The 25,206-nt window shown below is 36.9% G+C and overlaps 1 protein-coding gene across 50 annotated transcripts in view; it reads left to right on the forward strand.

Moving 5' to 3' along the window:
- The window catches only part of TRDN (triadin), a 950,114-nt gene that overhangs the window by 781,539 nt on the left and 143,369 nt on the right, over positions 1 to 25,206 (forward strand). For all 50 annotated transcript variants that reach the window (XM_053710723.1, XM_053710722.1, XM_053710726.1 and 47 more), the window contains 5 exons: positions 8,168 to 8,200; positions 8,539 to 8,586; positions 9,114 to 9,161; positions 10,251 to 10,271; positions 11,747 to 11,791. In XM_053710723.1, coding sequence (XP_053566698.1) covers positions 8,168 to 8,200; positions 8,539 to 8,586; positions 9,114 to 9,161; positions 10,251 to 10,271; positions 11,747 to 11,791 — 195 coding nt within the window. The remainder of the gene's footprint in view (positions 1 to 8,167; positions 8,201 to 8,538; positions 8,587 to 9,113; positions 9,162 to 10,250; positions 10,272 to 11,746; positions 11,792 to 25,206) is intronic.

Here is a 25,206-nt window from a genome sequence, read left to right on the forward strand (position 1 = left end):
CACAATCATTCCCTTTGGTAGCCTTATGCATGGAAATGTTGGATCTTAGGACTGCCGCATCAGATGCGATCTCCTTTGCTCGTTTTCACATGCGTCCTCTTCAGCTCTGTATGCTGAACCAATGGTGCAGGGATTACTCAAAGATATCTCAATTAATATCTTTAAACCGATTTTACGACACTCTCTGACATGGTGGACAGATCACCATCGTTTAGTTCAGGGGGCTTCTTTGTTCTTCCGACCTGGACTATAATCTCAACAGATACGAGTCTTACAGGTTGGGGAGCTGTGTGGGGGTATCTGACGGCACAAGGGGTTTGGGAATCTCAGGAGGTGAGATTTCCGATCAATATTTTGGAACCCCGTGCAATTTTCAGAGCTCTTCAGTCTTGGCCTCTTCTGAAGAGAGAGTTGTTCATTGTTTTCAGATAAGACATTGTCACAACTGTGGCATACATCAATCATCAAGGAGGGACTCACAGTCCTCTGGCTATGAAAGAAGTATCTCGAATTTTGGTTTGGGCGGAATCCAGCTCCTGTCTAATCTCTGCGGTTTATATCCCAGGTATGGACAATTGGAAAGCGGATTATCTCAGTCGCCAAACGTTGCATCCGGGGCGAATGGTCTCTTCACCCAGAGGTATTTCTTCAGATTGTTCAAATGTGGGAACTTCCAGAAATAGTTCTGATGGCTTCTCATCTAAACAAGAAACTTCCCAGGTATCTGTCCAGATCCCGGGATCCTCAGGCGGAGGCAGTGGATGCATTTTCACTTCCTTGGAAGTATCATCCTGCCTATATCTTTCCGCCTCTAGTTCTTCTTCCAAGAGTAATCTCCAAGATTCTGAAGGAATGCTCGTTTGTTCTGCTGGTAGCTCCGGCATGGCCTCACAGGTTTTGGTATGCGGATCTTGTCCGGATGGCCTCTTGCCAACCGTGGACTCTTCCGTTAAGACCAGACCTTTTGTCTCAAGGTCCTTTTTTCCATCAGGATCTGAAATCCTTAAATTTAAAGGTATGGAGATTGAACGCTTGATTCTTGGTCAAAGAGGTTTCTCTGACTCTGTGATTAATACTATGTTACAGGCTCGTACATCTGTATCCAGAGAGATATATTATAGAGTCTGGAAGACTTATATTTCTTGGTGTCTTTCTCATCATTTTTCTTGGCATTCTTTTAGAATACCGAGAATATTACAATTTCTTCAGGATGGTTTAGATAAGGGTTTGTCCGCAAGTTCCTTGAAAGGTCAAATCTCTGCTCTTTCTGTTCTTTTTCACAGAAAGATTGCTATTCTTCCTGATATTCATTGTTTTGTACAAGCTTTGGTTTGTATAAAGCCTGTCATTAAGTCAATTTCTCCTCCTTGGAGTTTGAATTTGGTTCTGGGGGCTCTTCAAGCTCCTCCATTTGAACCTATGCATTCATTGGATATTAATTACTTTCTTGGAAAGTTTTGTTCCTTTTGGCCATCTCTTCTGCCAGAAGAGTTTCTGAATTATCTGCTCTTTCTTATGAGTCTCCTTTTCTGATTCTTCATCAGGATAAGGCGGTGTTGCGAACTTCTTTTGAATTTTTACCTAAAGTTGTGAATTCCAACAACATTAGTAGAGAAATTGTGGTTCCTTCATTATGTCCTAATCCTAAGAATTCTAAGGAGAAATCGTTGCATTCTTTGGATGTTGTTAGAGCTTTGAAATATTATGTTGAAGCTACGAAATCTTTCTGTAAGACTTCTAGTCTATTTGTTATCTTTTCCGGTTCTAGGAAAGGCCAGAAAGCTTCTGCCATTTCTTTGGCATCTTGGTTGAAATCTTTAATTCATCTTGCCTATGTTGAGTCGGGTAAAATTCCGCCTCAGAGAATTACAGCTCATTCTACTAGGTCAGTATCTACTTCCTGGGCGTTTAGGAATGAAGCTTCGGTTGACCAGATCTGCAAAGCAGCAACTTGGTCCTCTTTGCATACTTTTACTAAATTCTACCATTTTGATGTATTTTCTTCTTCTGAAGCAGTTTTTGGTAGAAAAGTACTTCAGGCAGCGGTTTCAGTTTGAATCTTCTGCTTATGTTTTTTGTTAAACTTTATTTTGGGTGTGGATTATTTTCAGCAGGAATTGGCTGTCTTTATTTTATCCCTCCCTCTCTAGTGACTCTTGTGTGGAAAGATCCACATCTTGGGTAGTCATTATCCCATACGTCACTAGCTCATGGACTCTTGTTAATTACATGAAAGAAAACATAATTTATGTAAGAACTTACCTGATAAATTCATTTCTTTCATATTAACAAGAGTCCATGAGGCCCACCCTTTTTTGGGGTGGTTATGATTTTTTTTGTATAAAGCACAATTATTCCAATTCCTTATTTTATATGCTTCGCACTTTTTTTCTTATCACCCCACTTCTTGGCTATTCGTTAAACTGATTTGTGGGTGTGGTGAGGGGTGTATTTATAGGCATTTTAAGGTTTGGGAAACTTTGCCCCTCCTGGTAGGAATGTATATCCCATACGTCACTAGCTCATGGACTCTTGTTAATATGAAAGAAATGAATTTATCAGGTAAGTTCTTACATAAATTATGTTTTATCTGTAATAAAATATATACACATATAAATCAGTGGAGGCTCCTCCATAGGATCACAGCCACACGTGAACACCCAGCCCCCAGAGCTCCCCAAAAGAATAAATAATAATAAAAAAAAAAATTAAATAAATAAATCTTATTATCTTAATAAATCTAATTCATGATATATTTTTGGCTTAATAAATGTAATTATATCATTTTTAATCCAGGCTCCACTGCAGTTTTTTTAAAAAAAAAAAAAATTGCCATGTTTACTACTATCTATCGCACAGCACCTCATGTGCGATAGATAGAAGTATAGGGAAAAGCACTTTCCTCTTTCTGACTGCAGTGCCTGCAGCGCCTCCCATGACCCAGCCCATAGCTTTGCTAATCGCACAGGTCTCAGTGTGCGAGTGAGAACAAGCTGGCATGTCACATGACACTCGCACACTGAGAGCTGTGTGTGTGGAAGGCGCACATCTGAAACTGTAGGATGCGCTATACTTTTAAAGAGCAGGGCATAGGAATTTGTTTCCACTTCCTTTCCTGCTGCTCTACTATTACTGCGCGCGGGAACTTAAACTTGCCCTGTGTCTGTGTGGAGGGGTCTGACTAGTGAGGAGGACGCCATTCAGGAGGAGCAGCTGGTGAGTACATATATTATGAAGTCAGTGACTCACATGTAAGCCAGGGGACTTTGCTGGTGTTGTGTCAAACTGCAACTCTTGTAGAGACCAGTGTACTTTAATGGTGGGTGGCTAAATCAAATACTAAGCAGTGAACTGTGAACATAGATAAACGTTAACTCTGACAACTCCTGGGTCCTGTGGTCTCACTCACTAAGCACTGACTGTGATGGGATCAGGCTGCTGCAGGCTGTCAAAGAAGCACAGAGTTAACGTTTATCTATGTTCACAGTTCACTGCTTAGTATTTTGTTTTTCCCTGCAGTGAATGTCTAGCCATAAACTTCCTAACCTATCTGACACAGCACTCACTCCGTTAATGTATAGTGTGAGTAGGAACTGTGAACTTCTGTTTAGGCTAATGTTGCAGCTGTTAGATAGTGGAGCTCTGCCCTGGGCATGTATGTTTGTTTACCCTTTCATGTTCCCTAACAGTTTCTTTATGGGGCTTGTAAATTGCAAAGTCTGTCTGCCAGTGTCAAATTGTCAATACAGGACTGTAATGGTTAAGACCCTCTCTTGTTAAATCCTTCCAAACCCCTCTTAAAACAATCAGTGTGTGACCTGTCAGGAATCAACAGACATTATCAGTCATTTAGCCATTGTAGCCCATGCCTCATTCAAAGTAATAGTAATTGTATAGGTCTGTACACACACATATATATGTGTGTGTGTGTGTGTGTGTGTGTGTGTGTGTGTGTGTGTGTGTGTGTATATATATATATATATATATATATATATATATATATATATATATATATATATATATATATATATATATATATATATATGTGTGTGTGTGAGAATATGTACAATTGAAATTGTATTAGCACTATTTCTTAAAAACACACTAATCATTCACATTAAATTATTTTGCAGATTTACAATAAATGTCAAAGTTTTTTTTAATACTCTGCAATGTTTTGTGTTTTTGCTTTTTTAAATCATGTGTCTTTTATGCCATTATATATTACCTATAGGCTATTTATAAAAATAAATACATATATTTATTTATTTAACCATGAGGCATTTTCACAAGGGCTGAGTTGCTGTACTTTAGCCATTAAAGGGACACTATATTCAATTTTTTTCTTTCATGATTCAGATAGAGCATGCAATTTTAAGCAACTTTCTAATTTACTCCTATTATCAAATTTTCTCAGTTCTCTTGGTATCTTTATTTGAAAAAGCAGGAATGTAAGCTTACATTTTTTTTTAAATGGTATTTAATTTAATTTTCAAAATTTATATATTGTGAACCCCCATTTGAATAACCCACGAGCCGCCACTGATATAAATACATAAATACATTTGTGCACACATGAAAACATACACACACACACACACATATATATATATATATATATATATATATATATATATATATATATATATATACATACATACACATATTTAGACATGTATTTGTATGTATCTCAATTTGAATGTCCTTTGACTACTTTCCTCATATATTTGAGCCATTATAACCTTTTGTGCAATTTTTGTTTAATAATTTTTATTAGATAGTGTTTTTATGATTGTAACTGTACTGTCTGTTATATGTATTTTTGAAGTGTTTTGTGACACTTTTCTGTTATGCAAAATGCGCTCCAGTGATTAAGTATACTTTCAACTTGTAATACAAGCAATACATCAGATGCGCACAAACAGCCACGATAAACCATTTTTCGTAACTGTTAGCGCGCCACTCGTAATCTGGCCCTATATGTTAGTTTTATTCCAAACAGAATTTATATTCCAATATAAAACTTGGATTTAAAAACAATCTTTTAAAATAGCAAAACTACTATTTAATTGTTAGTTCTCAGACTTAAAGGGACATTAAACTGCTGTGCACAACTACAAAATAATGGTAACTACTCACTATTTTGTTGCATTTCATTCTGTTCCTGCAGCTCTTTTGAAATCAGTTCTCCTGTTTTAATAGCTTAAATGTGCCATATACAGAAATTACGCCTCTTCCATCTGGGCACTGCCATCTTGGTGTTCAGGTATTCTCACAGCCTGTCAATGCAATAATGGAATCCTGCCTTGCATAGAACCATGCTAAATCCTTTATTGGTTCCACATTTATGGGTTTTTAAAGACTTTTAAACCCATGTTGTGGGACTAATAAAATTATTTTTTATGTTCCTATTTAATGCTGGATTCCATTATTTCCTTGAAAGTATATTGGAGCTGGCAAACTTCGGATTCCATGCCTCAGCTTTTTGGTGCTTTTCCCCTAAATATTTATTCTCACGGACTGTGACAGCAGCAGTGCACACAGATTAGTAAAATTGCCATTTTTTTTTACAGCTGTATCATTTGCTTGGAGTTAGTTTGCATGATGCATCATGTGAGCTTTACATTTTTTTACACAGTTTTACAGATACATAAAATGTATATAAAAAAACACTTTAAATGTTTATAAAAAACACTTAAAAAATAATATAAAACAATACAGCCACTGTAAAAACCTCATTAATATGTAAATGCACACTGCTTCTGTCACAGTATGTGAGAATACCTGTGCTCCAAGATGGCAGCCCCCAGTGTGGAGCTTCCCCATCAGACAGCATTTTAGGGGTTAAAATAGGAATACGGCTTTAAAGAGAGCTGCAGCAGCAGGAGGGTAAGCAATAGCACAGTGAGTTGTAATCATTCTATGGTAGTTGTGCCCAGGAGTTTAATGTCCCTTTGAATGTGTCTATTAACTTAAAAAAATAATATTTCTAATGCTTTACACAGAACAAAATATAATTTAAATAGAAAATCACAGAGATTCACTCATCCCTGCGTTTTAGGTGATTGGAGCTAGGGATGGGCAAATGTTTTGCACCATTCAAAAAATGAAACTAATTTTAACACATTCGTTTGTTCATTTCAATTTTTGAATAATTGTAAAACATTCTAATATTTGTTTAATGTAATAGTATTTCTAAAGCTATCTTTAAATGAAATATTTAATTCAAAATTTTCTAACTCAAAAATTGCATAATTTCAATAGAATTATGCAATATTGAAATTCGAATAATCCGAATCAATATATCTGTAATAGTATTTCTAATGATCTCTTTAAATGTATTATTCAAATTATGTAATATTCCAAATAAAAAAATTGAATCAATGTATTTACTAAATTCCCTGCAACATGAACTATTGAAAATACAAATATGAACATTTGAAAACGAAAGTAAAATAAAAAAAATTAAAAAAATTACAGTCAATTACTGAATTCAAACATTTGTGAAATAGAACACACACAAATGCAGTACAACCATATACATATTTTAGAATAATTAACTCTAATATTTTATATTTGTAGGGGTCGCTTTATTAAGCTGAGGCGGACAGGGGCATGCTGCAGCTTACCTCTGGCGGGCTAAATTCCCCTGACGGATATCAGTATTGCACATGAGCGCTATTTTGCACTGGCATGCAATTCCTCCCCCTGTCCACGCACAGGCAATCACGCACAGGCAGGATCTGTCAATCTCGTCGGACGAGACTAGGGAGATTGAAATTCGCCACCTTAGAGGTGGCGAAAGGCTAGGAAAGCATCGGTCTAATGACCGCTGCTTGTTAAATACGGATTGCAGGTTCTCATGTGAGAACCTGCAGTCATAGGGGGTCGAAAGGCTTGCAAAGCCTTTGATAAATCGACCCCATACTATTACCTATATGCATACAAAATATATTAAATACTGAATTAAGGTATTTTAAGGTAATGAACAATTCATAATTAATTATACAAAAATAGTATAAAACTATGAAGAAAAACATATTAACTATACATAGGAATCTGGGTATAGATTATAAATATATTTCTGTGGTTATTGCGGCTGAGTCGTTGACAGGTGAGGGTCAAAAGCACAAAAAATGTATTTTATACCTTCAACATACTCTGATAAATGTTAAAAAGAAATGGAGGTATGGTTATGCTTAACACCTGGCAAATTTTGTGCACCTGTAAAACAAAATAAGGAAGTAGGTAAACCTATAGCAAAACTTAAAGGGGTATACTACTCATATACTAATTCACTTGAAAGTGATGCAGCATAACTGTAAAAAGTTGACATGAAAATGTCACCTGACCTATCTAAAAATGGAAGATTTTTTACCTCAATTTTTCTTTAGCACACCATAGTAAGTGGTTTGTGAATAGTTATACTTCAACTGCTGTCCAGCTGGAAGTTGGGGGGAAAAAAGCCAATCAGCATCAGCAGTACTGAGGTCATGCTAAGTGTTGATGTAATCTCATGAGATTTCACTAAAATTGTGTGATATTTCATAGTAAACTACCTTAAACTGAATGGGAAAATAACACATGCCAGATGCACACTCCCTTGCAAGTCCTGGGACTAACATCCTAATGGGCTGCTTAAAATCTCTTTACAGGTGTGAGTATTTTGGGATCACCTTGTATCTAAGCCTTTGCAGATTGCCCCCTTATTTCAGCTGTTTTGACAGACTTGTATTTTAATCAATCAGTGCTGACTCATAAATAACTCCACGGGAGTGAACACAATATTATCTATATGGCACACATGAACTAGCACTGTCTAGCTGTGAAAAAACTGTCAGAATGCACTGAGATAAGAGGGGGCATTCAAGAGCTTAGAAATTAGCATATGAGCCTACCTAGGTTTAGCTTTGTATAAAGAATACCAAGAGAACAAAGCAAATTTGATAATAAAAGTAAATTGGAAATATGTTTAAAATTGCATGTCCTATCTGAATCATGAAAGTTTAATTTTGACTAGACTGTCCCTTTAAAAATTGCATCTCAGTTTTTGTATTCGCCAATGTAAAGTTGGGCATTGTATTTCTTTGTTGCATGTAAAGGAGGGTGTTTTAAATGTATAATAATTTCTGTTTTGTTTTTTTTTTTAACGGATATTTCTATCCAGAAACAAACATTTTCCTTGTGTTCCTGTCCACCAGTAAGAATTGGGAGTTGTTTTTAAAAGACAATGCAATTCATTAAGATCAGCTGAATACAACATATGCATCTCCTGTTTGTTTCAATATCAATTTAAACAGTTTAACATGACCCTTTCCTGCAAAGCATTTTACATTGCTTTTCCTTCCTTTAATATTAACACTTTATTTGTTATTCTCTTGCAATCTTGTGTATGTGTCTATCTTAATTATATTATCCCATTATCCCTTTAATAAACATCTGTTTAATGATCTTTCCTTTTGAATAACATAATTATTTGTTGTGCCACAAGATTACAGAAAAGACTGAATGTATCTTTAAAATTGTTATATTCCATAGATACACTGGTTAAAAAACATGAAAAAGAACCTACTCATCATAAAAAAGGTAAGCACATATCACATGCAGAAAATGATTTTAGTTTTAGATGATTCTGCACAGTTGTAATTTTTGATGACTGCTATGCATAACTGTTAAACATTAAATCTTCTCAAGATGATATTACAAAGTACAGTGATCCTTAGTCACATCCAAACCCTTCACAGTCAATTGGGTACATATAAATGAATAAACATTTTATAGTCATAAAAAATCTTCTTTAAAAAAATAAAAAATCTACAAAATAATTTAGTACTTAGTGCAAAAAAAAAGTGTGCTACAAAAAGCATGTATCAAAAAAATACACTAAATTTTACTTTCACATAAAAAATGAATGTCATGTTTAATATTAATTATATTGATTGGTTATATTTATTATTACTACAATTATTAAATTGATATAATACTGGGATCAAATTGATGTTTTGGAGCAAAGAAAAAGTGGCAGTGCTTTAATCTTATTGTATGCTAGTTCATAAGACTGCTCTGCACCACATTATCATCTAATCAAAGTTTACTTATTGTGTCATTCTTAGAGACTGATGTGAAGAAACATGATAAGGAAATACAACAAACTGACAAAGGTAATTCTTCAATAACATTTAATTTGTTGGACCTGATTAGCATAAAAAATAACCCTTTTGGACCCAGGAATATATCAAATAGGTTATTAATTCCCAGCGACGAATCCACTTCTGGTCTGTCTGAGAGAGAGAGTGTGAGAGAGAGAGAGTGTGTGTGTGTGTGAGAGAGAGAGACTGTTCAATAGACGTGTGCATGGCAGAAAAATTTGTTTCGGTTTGTTTCGGACCGATTCAGATTTTTTGAATTTCATTTTTGGATCAATTCGAAATCAGATACATTTGAATTTATTATTTTTGGATTCGTTCAGATTCAAATAAATTGGGATGTATTTGAATGTTTTCTGTTCGGATTTGATTCGTAAATTCGGAAGTTCGGTATGTGTTAGGTGGGATGTGCTGTGTATTAGACTAGTATTATGTACTGTATATTAGGTGTAACCCATCTGAATCAACATAAGTACCAACCTCACAGGTACCAGCTACACAATATGCACAGAACTAGCAGATGTATAACCTAATATACAGTAATAATACTAGTGTAATACACAGCACATCCCACCTAAGTACCAACCTCACAGGTACCAGCTACATAATGTGCCCTGCACAGAGCTAGCAGAGTGATATTACCTAATATACTGTACAATACTAGTGTAATTGGTATTAGTCCATGGCCATTCAAATGTAACAAATAAATCCAAACTAATTTGGATTTATTTGTTACAAATGCATTCGGATTAATTCGGAAATTTGAATCGTTTCAAAGCTATGAATTTGACAAATTCATCTGAATTTCGATTCAGAACGAAATGAAACGCACATGTATACTGTTCACAGAGTGTAGGTACAGTATGTATTGCCAGGTGATCAATAAATGTCTACTCAGATGACTGTAAAGTGAAGTGAATGTTGTTTGTACTCAAGACATAAAAAACTCAATGGTCCTTACACAGCAACACAGAGCAAAGTCTGTTATTCAAATTATTCTGTATGATAAAACATGGATTATATTTTTACAAACCTCTTATATATAATGTTTCATTCGTATTTTGTTACTAAACTTCATTTTTTGCTATCTCTATGTTTTTTCAGTGAAAGTAAAACCAACAAAAAGTATGTTGTATGTCTGCACCTGGCACAACGTGTGGCACATTTTGCTTTGCTTATCATTAAATGCTAACCATCACTATATAAATGTTTGTGATATAGCGCAAAAGCATTGTGGTGCTTGAAAACATAAAAAATCATCTGTTTTCCACATGAATGAATTTTAAAAACGATCAACTAGTTGTAATGCTTTAATATGTTCATGAAGAGCCAAAACCTTACTTGTTTGGAAATGTAGGCTAATGCTTAGGGCTGCTTGCTGTTCAAGTGGCATCTTCGTGGCTTGTCATGTTATTAAAGGGACATTGTGTTCAGGCAAGCATCTTTAAAGATTTCATTGTATTCAAAACTTCTAAAGAAATATGTACTGGGCTCTTTCTCTGCCACCCTCACTTTGATGTTGATTTCTAATGTTTATTATTTACATAGCTTTTTTTAGCCAGTACTGCAGTACTAACAGTTTCAGTATAGGTGGCGGTTTAAACAGGTAAACACAACTATTTCCAGTAACAAAATAAAGCTAAAGCCGCTATTTGGGGACATATGAAAGAGGAGAAAATTTTATTGTGCAATGTCATTTCAGTGTTTACAAGACACTCATTATTATGTTAGATTATGTGTTTTATGCCCTTGATTGTTCAGCACAGCTAAGTAAAAGGTTTGCTGGCGATTGTAAAGCTTTTATTAAGCAGATCTATGTTTTTCAGCTTGCAGTAGTGAGTGCATGTGTTATTCACAAGGCACAATTAAGTTGAAAAGTCTTGAGTATAAAGTTTGCTATGGTTGTGTCACTTTTTAGTACATGATCTCCCACTGATTAAAGGGCCATAATACCCAAATGTTTAAACACCTGAAAGTGATGCAGTATAGCTGTAAAAAGCTGACTAGAAAATATCACCTGAACATCTCTATGTAAAAAAGAAAGATATTTTACCTCAAAAGTTCCTCAGTAGCCACATCCCATTGTAAAGGACTTCTAAGCAGCATATCAGTATGTCTGTCCCGGGACAGCCGAAGGGTTGAGCCTCGTGCACTCTCATGTTATTTCCCTATTCAGTGTAAGGAAGGTTACAATGAAATCTCATGAGAGTTAAGTGAAATCTCATGAGATCACAGTAAAAGAGTTCATGACCTCAGAACTGCTGATGCTGATTGGCTGCTGTTCATTTCTTCATTTTTTTTTTTTACCTGAAGCTGAGCAGCTGAGAATAACTTTTTACACAGAACTTACTCTGCTGAGCTGAGGAGATTGTGAGGTAAAATCTCTTCTTTTTTTACATAGAGATGCTCAGGTGATATTTTCCTGTCAGCTTTTTACAATTACACTGCATCCGTTTCAAGTGATTTAGTATATGAGTATTATGTCCCTTTAATTTTTAGTCTACTTTTGTGCACCAATGTTATCCTGTCTTTACTGCTGAACATATATAAATTTATAAATAGTTTTAAGACAAAGCAGAATATTTGTTGCCTTTTTTTAGAGAAAGATATACATACATCTGAAAAAGTCACCGCAATAAAGCGAGGTACGTATACAAACTTTAATACTTTACTATCTAATTACAAGATAATATATTTAATTTATTTGCTAAAGACCATATTTTCTGAAGAGCATATATATATATATATATATATATATATATATATATATATATATATATATATATTAATAAATAAAGAGAAAAATAGACCACTATTTTCCAGCACTAGACTATGAGGCCCATTTATCAAGCTCCGAATGTCTTCAGACTCGCCAGAAACGCAAGTTATGCAGCAGCAGTCTAAAGACCACTGCTCCATAAACTGTCCGCCTGCTCTGAGGAGGCAGACAGAGATTGCCACAATTCAATGATCGGGTTGATTGACAACCTCCTGCTGGGGAGTCTGCAGGGGGCGGCGTTGCACCAGCAGCTCACAAGAGCTGATGGTGCAATGCTGAATACGGAAAGCGTATTGCTCTCCGCATTCAGCGAGGTCTGTCAGACCTGATCCACACTCTCGCATCAGGTCCGACAGACCTTTGTTAAATAGGCCTCTATACCTCTATCATAAATGATCCCCACATAAGACAAAAAGGTAGGGAAGATGATTAAGAAATTGTCCCTCAAACATTGAATATAGAGAATTTATTATAACAATTGGCAATATACATTAATCTATCTGTAGGCTGCAAAAGGAACATATAGCCAAAGAGCTTATTATATAGCTATATCATATGTCCATATTATCATCTTTCAAATTGGGTTCCAATTGAGTGGATGCACAGTGGGCAACATTAGTCCTGATTAGACTTTATCTTGGTGTTAAATTTTGAGATCTCATCCTTATCCAGCCAAAAACACACGTGCTGTGACGTTAACAAGCTAACATTGTTAGTTCATATACGGAACCACAGCATTGAAAACTGTATTTGTAATCCATAAATATGGGTATTACAGTTTTTAGCTACCAAGGCAGATATAGGTAATCATATACTCACGACTATTTAAAAGGCAGTTCATCACAACCTCTAACAGTACAGGCAGATCAACTTGACAGAGGACATATAATGTGATTAGCAGCAAATAGCCATATTACCTGTATCGAAGTTGGCTCAATAACGCTGTATCGCCTTTATCCTTAGGTAGATCATGAATAAATGTGTCATGAATTTATTACCTGTATCGAAGTTAACTCGAGTGTAACGCTGTGTCACCTTTATCCTCAGATGGTCATAAGCAGATGTATCATGAATATATGACAACCCGTCACAGGTGCTTCACTAGGTTTCCTTGATTCAAGCCGGAAGAAGCCCGTATGTTGAATGGGTAAAACGCACATAGCTTACACAGCGGTGTTGTCAGCTGCACACCGCTGATTTCTACAGTCAGTCTGCAGGATTTTTGGGCCATACAAGAGGCGTGCTAATGCACTCAAATGCCTCTTAATACTCTTTGATATCTACCTTGGTGTTTGCAGAGAAACAACTTTGCCGTAGTCATAATACCCAATAAGGTGAATATACACTGAGAACCTCAAGGTAACGGAGCGAAGCACCTGTGGCGGGTTGTCATATATTCATGATAAATCTACTTATGATCATCTGAGGATAAAGGTGACACAGCGTTACACTTGAGTTAACTTCGACACAGGTAATATATTCATGACACATTTATTCATGATCTGCCTGAGGATAAAGGCGATACAGCGTTATTGAGCCAACTTCGATACAGGTAATATGGCTATTTGCTGCTAATCACATTATATATCCTCTGTCAAGTTGATCTGCCTGTACTGTTTGATTATCAGAGGTTGTGATGAACTGCCTTTTAAATAGTTGTGAGTATATGGTTACCTATATCTGCCTTGGTAGCTAAAAACCGCAATACCCATACTTATGGATTACAAATACAGCTTTCAACGCTGTGGTTCCGTATATGAACTAACAATTTTGGCTTGTTAACTTCACAGCATGTGTGTTTTTGGCTGGATAAGGATGAGATCTCAAAATTTAACACCAAGATAAAGTCTAATCAGGACTAATGTTGCCCAATGTGTAGCCACTCAATTGGAACCCTATTTGAAAGATGATAATATGGACATATGATATAGCTATATAATAAGCTTTTTGTCTATATGTTCCTTTTGCAGACTACTGGTAGATTAATGTATATTGCCAATTGTTATAATAAATTCTCTATATGCAATGGTTGAGGGCCAATTTCCTAATCCTCTTCCCTATTTTTTTGTCTTATGTGGGGATCATTTATGATAGAGGTATAGTCTAGTGCTGTAAAATAGTGGTCTATTTTTCTCTCTATTTATTAATTCCTATTATTACCACTACCATGCGCCATTACTAATGTATCTCTAGTTATGGAACATTATGTTTTGTTGACAACTCTCAAGTATATTATACCAGTGGTGCTGACTTATACATAGTATATATATATTGCTATTTGGAGTTTAAGTTTGTAGCCATTTGAAATCAGATCACTCTACCAACTCCAAGCAGCAAAGAAGAGGGGTTTCTTTGGAGGCCAGTCGCGGATCATCCTTCTAACTGTGCGGCACTTACCTCATTAGACTGGGGGTAAGGAAAGTAAGTAGGAACCCTGACGGGGTCGGACATTCTTTTCCCTTTTACTCTGGATTCTGGAATAATTGGAGGAACTGTGTTACTATTACCAACCATATTAGGTGTATCAAGATACCAAACTCTGGTTTCCTCTTGTATTTGAATAAGACTGTGAAGATATTTAAGGAACTCCTACACATCATACAAGATTTTTTAACACAGTTTTTAACATTTTATTGTTTATTCTTATATTTGTATATTAATTCTTATATTGGTATATTAATACTTTTATTGGTACATTTATACTTTCACTTATGTACAGGCTTTTAATACTTTATATATCATTGTGTGTCACTTAACAGTGATATAAAATTAATATTTGCACAGTTTTGTGTATTACATATTCATATACTCTCAAAACAAGAGAATTGAGATATTTTCCTAACAAGCGCTCTACAAACACTTGTACTAATATATATATTTATATTTATAATATACCTAAGTAGTTGACAATTTCAATGTGTATGAAGAACTATGTGCTTGCCTGTGGGTGCATGATGAATATTTTTCTTCATGGAGGGGGATCTCCGGTCAAATGCTGTTTTTGGCAATACCCCACACTGCAAGCTGGGAATAAGCGGTGGCCTAGTGGGCGGCTCTCCTAGGCTTCATGGGAGTGCAAGTAAAATCACAATGTTTGCCCGTGGTGATGCCTCAAAGATGGCAGAACCAGGAAGCTTAGTGTAGCTGCAATGGAACTGGATGGGGGAGGTTCTTCAAACCCTTTGATCTCAACTCAGTTAGGGGCTACAAACCTCCCATACCCCTTGTTTTAAAGAGTATGGCAAGTTATTTCAAATGGCGGTCTTGAAGCAGTACCACACAGCAGATGTTTTAAAAATAAAGTTAAAAAATAACACATTGGGATTTGCTTAGGAATGGGTCATAAAATGTACAATGGGGCCTCTCTAAGCTTTATTATAACCCCAAAAAAGCTTGTATGGGCCTCTACTTGACATGCGGCTACCCTTGATGACAATTTAGTATGGTGATCACAGTAACAGAAGTAGTTACTTGGCTATTTTTAATATTATTTTCTAAAATCTAAGCAAAAACAGAATTTATGCTTACCTGATAAATTACTTTCTCCAACGATGTGTCCGGTCCACGGCGTCATCCTTACTTGTGGGATATCTCTTCCCCAACAGGAAATGGCAAAGAGTCCCAGCAAAGCTGGCCATATAGTCCCTCCTAGGCTCCACCCACCCCAGTCATTCGACCAACGGACAGGAGGAAATATATAGGAGAAGCCATATGGTACCGTGGTGACTGTAGTTAGAGAAAATAATTCATCAGACCTGATTAAAAAAACCAGGGCGGGCCGTGGACCGGACACACCGTTGGAGAAAGTAATTTATCAGGTAAGCATAAATTCTGTTTTCTCCAACATTGGTGTGTCCGGTCCACGGCGTTATCCTTACTTGTGGGAACCAATACCAAAGCTTTAGGACACGGATGAAGGGAGGGAGCAAATCAGGTTACCTAAACGGAAGGCACCACGGCTTGCAAAACCTTTCTCCCAAAAATAGCCTCCGAAGAAGCAAAAGTATCAAATTTGTAAAATTTGGCAAAAGTGTGCAGTGAAGACCAAGTAGCTGCCTTACATATCTGGTCAACAGAAGCCTTGTTCTTGAAGGCCCATGTGGAAGCCACAGCCCTAGTGGAGTGAGCTGTGATTCTTTCAGGAGGCTGCCGTCCGGCAGTCTCATAAGCCAATCGGATGATGCTTTTAAGCCAAAAGGAAAGAGAGGTAGAAGTCGCTTTTTGACCTCTCCTTTTACCAGAATAAACAACAAACAAAGATGTTTGTCTGAAATCTTTTGTAGCCTCTAAATAGAATTTTAGAGCACGGACTACGTCCAAATTGTGTAACAAACGTTCCTTCTTTGAAACTGGATTCGGACATAAAGAAGGTACAACTATCTCCTGGTTAATATTTTTGTTAGAAACAACCTTTGGAAGAAAACCAGGCTTAGTACGCAAAACCACCTTATCTGCATGGAACACCAGTTAGGGCGGAGAACACTGCAGAGCAGATAACTCTGAAACTCTTCTAGCAGAAGAAATTGCAACCAAAAACAAAACTTTCCAAGATAGTAACTTAATATCTATGGAATGTAAAGGTTCAAACGGAACCCCTTGAAGAACTGAAAGAACTAGATTTAGACTCCAGGGAGGAGTCAAAGGTCTGTAAACAGGCTTGACCCTAACCAGAGCCTGAACAAATGCTTGAACATCTGGCACAGCTGCCAGTCTTTTGTGTAGTAAAACAGATAAAGCAGAGATCTGTCCCTTTAGAGAACTTGCAGATAATCCTTTCTCCAAACCTTCTTGTAGAAAGGAGAGAATCTTAGGAATTTTTATCTTATTCCATGGGAATCATTTGGATTCACACCAACAGATATATCTTTTCCATATTTTATGGTAAATCTTTCTAGTTACCGGTTTTCTGGCCTGAACCAGAGTATCTATCATAGAATCTGAAAACCCACGCTTCGATAGAATCAAGCGTTCAATCTCCAAGCCGTCAGCTGGAGGGAGACCAGATTTGGATGTTCGAATGGACCCTGAACAAGAAGGTCCTGTCTCAAAGGTAGCTTCCATGGTGGAACCAATGACATATTCACCAGGTCTGCATACCAAGTCCTGCGTGGCCACGCAGGAGCTATCAAGATCACCGAGGCCCTCTCCTGATTGATCCTGGCTACCAGCCTGGGAATGAGAGGAAACGGTGGAAATACATAAGCTAGGTTGAAGGTCCAAGGTGCTACTAGTGCATCTACTAGAGTCGCCTTGGGATCCCTGGATCTGGACCCGTAGCGAGGAACCTTGAAGTTCTGACGAGACGCCATCAGATCCATGTCTGGAATGCCCCATAATTGAGTTATTTGGGCAAAGATCTCCGGATGGAGTTCCCACTCCCCCGGATGGAATGTTTGACGACTCAGAAAATCCGCCTCCCAGTTTTCCACACCTGGGATGTGGATAGCAGACAGGTGGCAGGAGTGATCCTCCGCCCATTAAATTATTTTGGTCACTTCTTTCATCGCCAGGGAACTCCTTGTTCCCCCCTGATGATTGATATACGCAACGGTCGTCATGTTGTCTGATTGGAACCTTATGAATCTGGCCTTTGCTAGTTGAGGCCAAGCCCTGAGAGCATTGAATATCGCTCTCAGTTCCAGAATGTTTATCGGGAGAAGAGACTCTTCCCGAGACCATGGACCCTGAGCTTTCAGGGATTCCCAGACCGCGCCTCAGCCCACTAGACTGGCGTCGGTCGTGACAATGACCCACTCTGGTCTGCGGAAGCTCATTCCCTGGGACAGATGGTCCAGGGTCAGCCACCAACGGAGTGAATCTCTGGTCTTCTGATCTACTTGAATCATTGGAGACAAGTCTGTATAGTCCCCATTCCACTGTTTGAGCATGCACAGTTGTAATGGTCTTAGATGAATTCGTGCAAAAGGAACTATGTCCATTGCTGCAACCATCAACCCTACTACTTCCATGCACTGCGCTATGGAAGGACGTGGAACAGAATGAAGAACTTGACAAGTGCTTAGAAGTTTTGACTTTCTGACCTCTGTCAGAAAAATCCTCATTTCTAAGGAATCTATTATTGTTCCCAAGAAGGGAACTCTTGTTGACGGAGACAGAGAACTCTTTTCTATGTTCACCTTCCATCCGTGTGATCTGAGAAAGGCCAGAACGATGTCTGTATGAGCCTTTGCCTTTGATAGGGACGACGCTTGTATTAGAATGTCGTCCAAGTAAGGTACTACTGCAATTCCCCTCGGTCTTAGAACCGCTAGAAGGGAACCTAGTACCTTTGTGAAAATCCTTGGAGCAGTGGCTAACCCGAATGGGAGGGCCACAAACTGGTAATGTTTGTCCAGAAAGGCGAACCTTAGGAACTGATGATGTTCTTTGTGGATAGGAATATGTAGGTACGCATCCTTTAGATCCACGGTAGTCATAAATTGACCTTCCTGGATAGTGGGTAGAATCGTTCGAATGGTTTCCATCTTGAACGATGGTACCCTGAGAAATTTGTTTAGGATCTTCAAATCCAAAATTGGTCTGAAAGTTCCCTCTTTTTTGGGAACTACGAACAGATTGGAATAAAATCCCATTCCTTGTTCCTTTATTGGAACTGGGTGTATCACTCCCATCTTTAACAGGTCTTCTACACAATGTAAGAATGCCTGTCTCTTTATTTGGTTTGAGGATAAGTGAGATATGTGGAACCTTCCCCTTGGGGGTAGTTCCCTGAATTCCAGGAGATAACCCTGAGAAACTATTTCTAGCGCCCAGGGATCCTGAACATCTCTTGCCCAAGCCTGAGCAAAGAGAGAGAGTCTGCCCCCTACTAGATCCGGTCCCGGATCGGGGGCTACTCCTTCATGCTGTTTTGTTATCAGCAGCAGGCTTCTTGGCCTGCTTACCCTTGTTCCAGCCTTGCATCGGTTTCCAGGCTGGTTTGGGTTGTGAGGCATTACCCTCTTGCTTAGAGGATGCAGAATTAGAGGCCGGTCCGTTCCTGAAATTGCGAAAGGAACGAAAATTAGACTTATTCTTGGCCTTGAAAGGCCTATCTTGTGGAAGGGCGTGGCCCTTTCCCCCAGTGATGTCTGAAATAATCTCTTTCAATTCTGGTCCAAATAGAGTTTTACCTTTGAAAGGGATGTTAAGCAATTTTGTCTTGGATGACACATCCGCTGACCAAGACTTTAGCCAAAGCGCTCTGCGCGCCACGATTGCAAACCCTGAATTTTTCGCCGCTAATCTAGCTAATTGCAAAGCGGCATCTAAAATAAAAGAGTTAGCCAACTTAAGTGCGTGAACTCTGTCCATAACCTCCTCATATGGAGTCTCTCTACTAAGCGAGTTTTCTAGTTCCTCGAACTAAATGGGGAGACACATTGGCTTGCATACATATAGAACATAGCTTATCCGAAGGCACAGACATGTTAAACAGGCTTAAACTTGTCAATAAAGCAAAAAAATAAACAAAACCGTTACTGTCTCTTTAAATTTTAAACAGAAAACACTTTATTACTGAATATGTGAAAAAGTATGAAGGAATTGTTCAAAAATTACCAAAATTGCACACCAAATTTCAGAGCTTTAACCCTTAAAATAACGGAACCGGAGCCATTTACAACCCCTATACAGTCCCAGCTATAGCCTTTGCTGAGACCCAACCAAGCCCAGAGGGGAATACGATACCAAGTGACGCCTTCTAGAAACTTTTCCAGCAACTTTCAGATCCTCACACATGCATCTGCATGTCCTGCTCTCAAAAAACAACTGCGCAGTAATGGCGCGAAAATGAGGCTCTGCCTACAACTAGGAAGCCCCCCTGACTGGAAAAGGTGTCTAACATAGTGCCTGCTGTTTAATAAACGTTCCCCAAGTTTATAAATGTGAAATATCAGCATAAACATGAATAAAATGCCCAAATAAAGCAATCGATTTAGCCCATAAAAGTGTCTACCAGTTTTATAGCCCATATTAAGCCCTTTATTCTGTTTGTTTGACTAAGAAAATGGCTTACCGGTCCCCATGAGGGGAAATGACAGCCTTCGAGCATTACATGGTCTTGTTAGAAATATGGTTAGTCATACCTTAAGCAGAAAAGTCTGCTAACTGTTTCCCCCAACTGAAGTTACTTCATCTCAACAGTCCTATGTGGAAACAGCAATCGATTTTAGTTACTGTCTGCTAAAATCATCTTCCTCTCACAAACAGAAATCTTCATCCTTTTCTGTTTCAGAGTAAATAGTACATACCAGCACTATTTTAAAATAACAAACACTTGATAGAAGAATAAAAAACTACATTTAAACACCAAAAAACTCTTAACCATCTCCGTGGAGATGTTGCCTGTGCAACGGCAAAGAGAATGACTGGGGTGGGCGGAGCCTAGGAGGGACTATATGGCCAGCTTTGCTGGGACTCTTTGCCATTTCCTGTTGGGGAAGAGATATCCCAGAAGTAAGGATGACGCCGTGGACCGGACACACCAATGTTGGAGAAAATTCACTTACATGCGTGTATTTCCTTTAATTTAATTCAGATACTTCAGCTACCATTATAGAATTTTTTCTTTATATTAAAAAAATTATAGATGATCACATGATCTGCCTAAAGTTAACAACTAAATATTAGGCTTTGCAACCTTTACAATCTAATCCTACATCTAACATGTTGTTAAACCCCAATACTTTAACCCTTGAAATGGTGTGTAACCTAGTGCATTGTGAAGTTCCACTATCCTCTTCATTAATGTTAAGAAAATTGCTGTATCTTACATTTAGGAATTATAAAATTAAAATTAATGGATAAACATTGGCAACATTGGCAAGACAATGGGAATTATTAGTTGCCTGTTTAATATGATATCAATTATAATGTAACTGGTATGATTTTTAAAGTAGAATAAAATATATATAATTTGAGCTAATGAGTGTATATTCTTTAGGCAAATATAAAGGTAGGGGTTGTCTCTCACTAAATTACCAAAATATATGAACCAGTCCACTAGTATGAAGTTTATAAGAGAAATTGGTAGTCCACTTATGAGGTATAAACTTTCTTCTTATAATACGTTAGCAGTATAGTTGATGAAAAAGGAATTTAGTCCCACTATAGGAGGTATTGGAATGTCCTCTTTAGAAGTACAAGGGAGATTCATCTTGTAACTTACCTCCTCAGCCATGCTATCTAGTCGGAAACCTTCCCCCGAGCGACTTCCATTAAAGGCAAATATTTAGCCCGGCATCCTCTGTGTCAGCTGCTGAGCAGTGTGGGAACCTGTCTACATTGTCAAGTGGCTCTAGATTGGTTCCAGGTCATAGTAATGGGAAGGTTCTCAGATGCCGACTGAAATATATCAGGTTGGATCAGGAAGTGGGGCAAAGTAGAGTTCATATAACTGCAGTCAATGTGGGAAGGTAAAAGGCTGCTTGTGGGTGCAGGAAAACGGCATTACTCACTGTTAGTTAGCAAACACCAATCTGTAGAATTACTACTCCCTAGCTGTTATAGTGCAATGTCAGTTGATATGTTTATTGGTACAAGCCAACAGCAAGGTTGGGGTCATAGGCAAAAAGATCAATAACAGCTTGGGAGAAGTTTTCTATAGATTGGTGTATATTTTTTATCAAATATAGGGCTAGATTATGAGTGGAGCATTAACTCTGCTAGAAGTAAGTTTTTTGCGTGTGTCGGATACTGTGCTTATAACTAGTTAAAGTAAAAAAATGTTTTCGCTATTGGGCTTAACCAACACTAACAAAAACCCAACGTTTGCTAACCTGATCGCATTTTCTAAAGTGCATTAAACCAACATGAAAATATGAATATTTCACAGAATATTTTCTATTTAGTCATAAATATTTATTTATTTGTAATTATCTAATGTTTTTTGGTAAAATATATATCTACACCTGTATCTCTCTCTCTCTCTCTCTCTCTCTCTCTCTCTCTCTCTCTCATTTTTATGCAATATTTTGTAAACCATTTTTATTATATAGTGTTATTATGAGTCTAACTGTACTTTTAAATGTTAACCAGAGCACTAAAGTTGCATGTGTTAAATTAAAATGTGCTCAAGTGATTGGGTTTACTTAAAACTTGTTATACGCGCACTATTTTTGACCCGTGTGAACAGTAAAACTTTAGATCCAATATCGATTGTGCAACAGTTAGCATGACACTAATCTAGTCATAAGTGTTTGTATATTGTAGAATTAGAAAAGTTTAAATGAGAATATCTACTATTTCAATATAAATAATAAATAATATACCATACCTGCAAACTCGTTTTTATATGTGTTTAACTCAGTACAAGAATCTACTCATCATTACCACAGATAGGGACGACCTGTCCCTTTTGGCAGATGATATATCACATAACCATGAGGTTATACAGGGTGAGCACCTGAATTATAAGCTTATTGCTAATAGTCGCTTAAAAACATTATTATACTTTATATATATATTTATATATATAATTTCTCACAAAGAAAGGCACTCTTTGGTATTTCAATCAACAAATACTTTACTGCATTAACTGCATCTAGTAAAGTATTTGTTGATGGAAATACCGGAGAGTGCCTTTGTTTGTGAAAAATTGTGTGTATTGGTTGGAGCTGCCCCGGAAGATGCAGAGTTGAGCGAATGCTGGGTCCTCCTTTGGAATATATATATCCTCTGTGCATATGTGTATGAACTAATACTGAAGCTCTTTTCTACCTATGTGTTTCGATTCTTTTAAAAAACTATCTTACTAAGGTGGTAGTGAGAAAATAAGGAAAGCTGCATTTTAGGATTTTATACACATTTATTTAGAATCTAACTGAATTAAAGCGCTAATAACAAATCTCCAGAACTACAGACATATATATATATATATATATATATATATATGATAATGTTGTTGTAAAATATATATATTTATACTGATATATCTGATAGATAGATAGATAGATAGATAGATAGATAGATAGATAGATATTTAGATAGATAGATAGGATGTATGTATTTACAATAAAAATTACATATTCCTGTATGTGAAGAACATTGGAATGTGAAATATTAATAACTCCTGACGGGTTAGCAAGTGAGTGATAAATGTTAGTTAAGTGATAAGTGTTTTTTTTTTCTTATACATTTTCTATTGAAGTCTACGGGGTGAATGCATTAGATCGGTCACAATATCCGAAGTCCTCAAGTTAGCGTGGGCTGAGTCTTGCTTGCGCTCAAACTTTTTATTTTCAACTTTTAATACGCTCTATCTGCTCACCCGCTCAACACGCTCAAAAAGCTTACTTCTAGCATAGTTTATACTTGAGCGGGATCGGTAAATAACGCACCACTTGTAATCTAGCCCACTGAATACTAATCTTGATATCTGTTAACATAAAAAGTGAGGTTCTGTAGTAGAATTAAATGTCAGGAAGTCTCAGATCAATAAATAACTGATGTATCAAAACTGATATAATCCTACTTGATAAATGATAAATATGTACAAAAAAGTATTATTACAAAAGACACAATTCCCCTCCTGAAAGTATTAGATTTGTATTTCTCTATAAAAACAGTTTATATGAAGCATAGCTGAATTTCACTACAATCTGCTATGTGCTTTTATTATGTTTTGTAATTACCTTGGTGACAATCCAACTCATTCTTTTAAGATTAATATCGTAAATGATATACTTGTCTTTTCAAAATTTCCACTTGCATTGCTTTGAAAAGGTCTATAAAAATGTTTTAAATACACTGAAATGCTAGACTGTGCCTTGTATTCATCTTACCTGCCCAGTAAACTGATGTCTAAAGCCAACACAGCCATTCATAATGCTATCACCTGCCCTGACCTATGTCCTTTTCCCAGTAAAATTTAATTTTGCTATTAAAAAACTCTAACTTTCCGATAAAAAAAGTCCATTGTGCTGATGTGATACTTTGAGTCTACCATAACCTAAAACAGATTAATCAAATAGTTTTCTGAAACTTTAGCTAATATTTGGTATGCACAAAAATGATACAAGAGATGACAAAATCCTGTTGCACAATAGAATGTGCATACTGGGAAGTTACTGCTTAGTTCCAGTTAACCAGCATTTATTATATTTAAAAAAAAATAATGTTTTATTGAATGAACTTCAGTGATATTGACAGTGATATTTCAAAGCAATTATTCATTAGTAGAAGATGGAGCCTATTGTTAAGTAGCATGTCTGTAGTAGATATCAATGAGCTGTTGATAAGGGGGGGGGGGTTATAACCAAATCTTTTTTTAATGGAGGCAATTTATAATGTGTGATACATTATACACCTTTAATATCATGGTCATGATAAAATTCAAACAAAAACAAAAAATACTATTAAAAGTGCTCCAACAATGCTACCCATGTAAAATTTGTTTGAATTTCTATTTACTAATGATTATTATAAACAGAACATTGATATTATTATTGTAATGCTTCTTTAGTTCCAAAATAGTTCTCCTTCTTGACAAAGACAAACCTGGGTATTTATTATATTAGCAAAGATATATAAGATTTGCTGTTATCACTTTTATATATTTGACTGTGCAAAGAATGTTGTTTAAACCATTTACATGCTTAATCACATGTAAATACTTCACATTGTAGAAAATCCAACAACTGGTGTCTGCATGCTCAGATTTTGGCAACAATAATTTATCAATCAAACCTTTAAAAAAATACATATTCTAATTTGTTAGAGCATTTAATTTTAAGACCCTGAACTGCTGTGTGTTTAACCCCTGCTTGGGACTCTCAGAGCACTGCTGGTCCTGAGCGGAAATTTTCATGATATAATCAGCAGCGCTAGTTCCACTACTCTTGTGCACTATCACTGCTGAATGGATCAGCAGTGGTTTCCACTCAGGACCTTTATTATTATTAATATTTATTATTATTGTTATTTGTAGAGCGCCAACAGATTCTGCAGCGCTATAAACAAATGCGGAGTAGAACAAAACAATTATATGGATCAAATGGGTAGAGGGCCCTGCCAAGAGTTGCATTGTTGTAGTCAGCTCTTAAGAAGATGATCTACAAACAGCTGGACTCTTAGGCTTACATGCTAAGGGGGTTCAGGGGATAGCGATGGAGGAGAGGAACTGGTATAAAGAAAGGTTAGCCTAGGTTGTATGCATCCAGGAACAGTAGAGTGTTTAGGGAGCGCTTGAAGCTTTCAAATCTAGGGGAGAGTCTTGTGGAGTGAGGCAGAGAGTTCCACAAGATGGGAGCCAGTCTGGAGAAGTCCTGTAAACGGGAGTGT

This window comes from Bombina bombina, chromosome 4 (genome assembly GCF_027579735.1).
Source record: "Bombina bombina isolate aBomBom1 chromosome 4, aBomBom1.pri, whole genome shotgun sequence".
Taxonomy (NCBI): domain Eukaryota; kingdom Metazoa; phylum Chordata; class Amphibia; order Anura; family Bombinatoridae; genus Bombina; species Bombina bombina.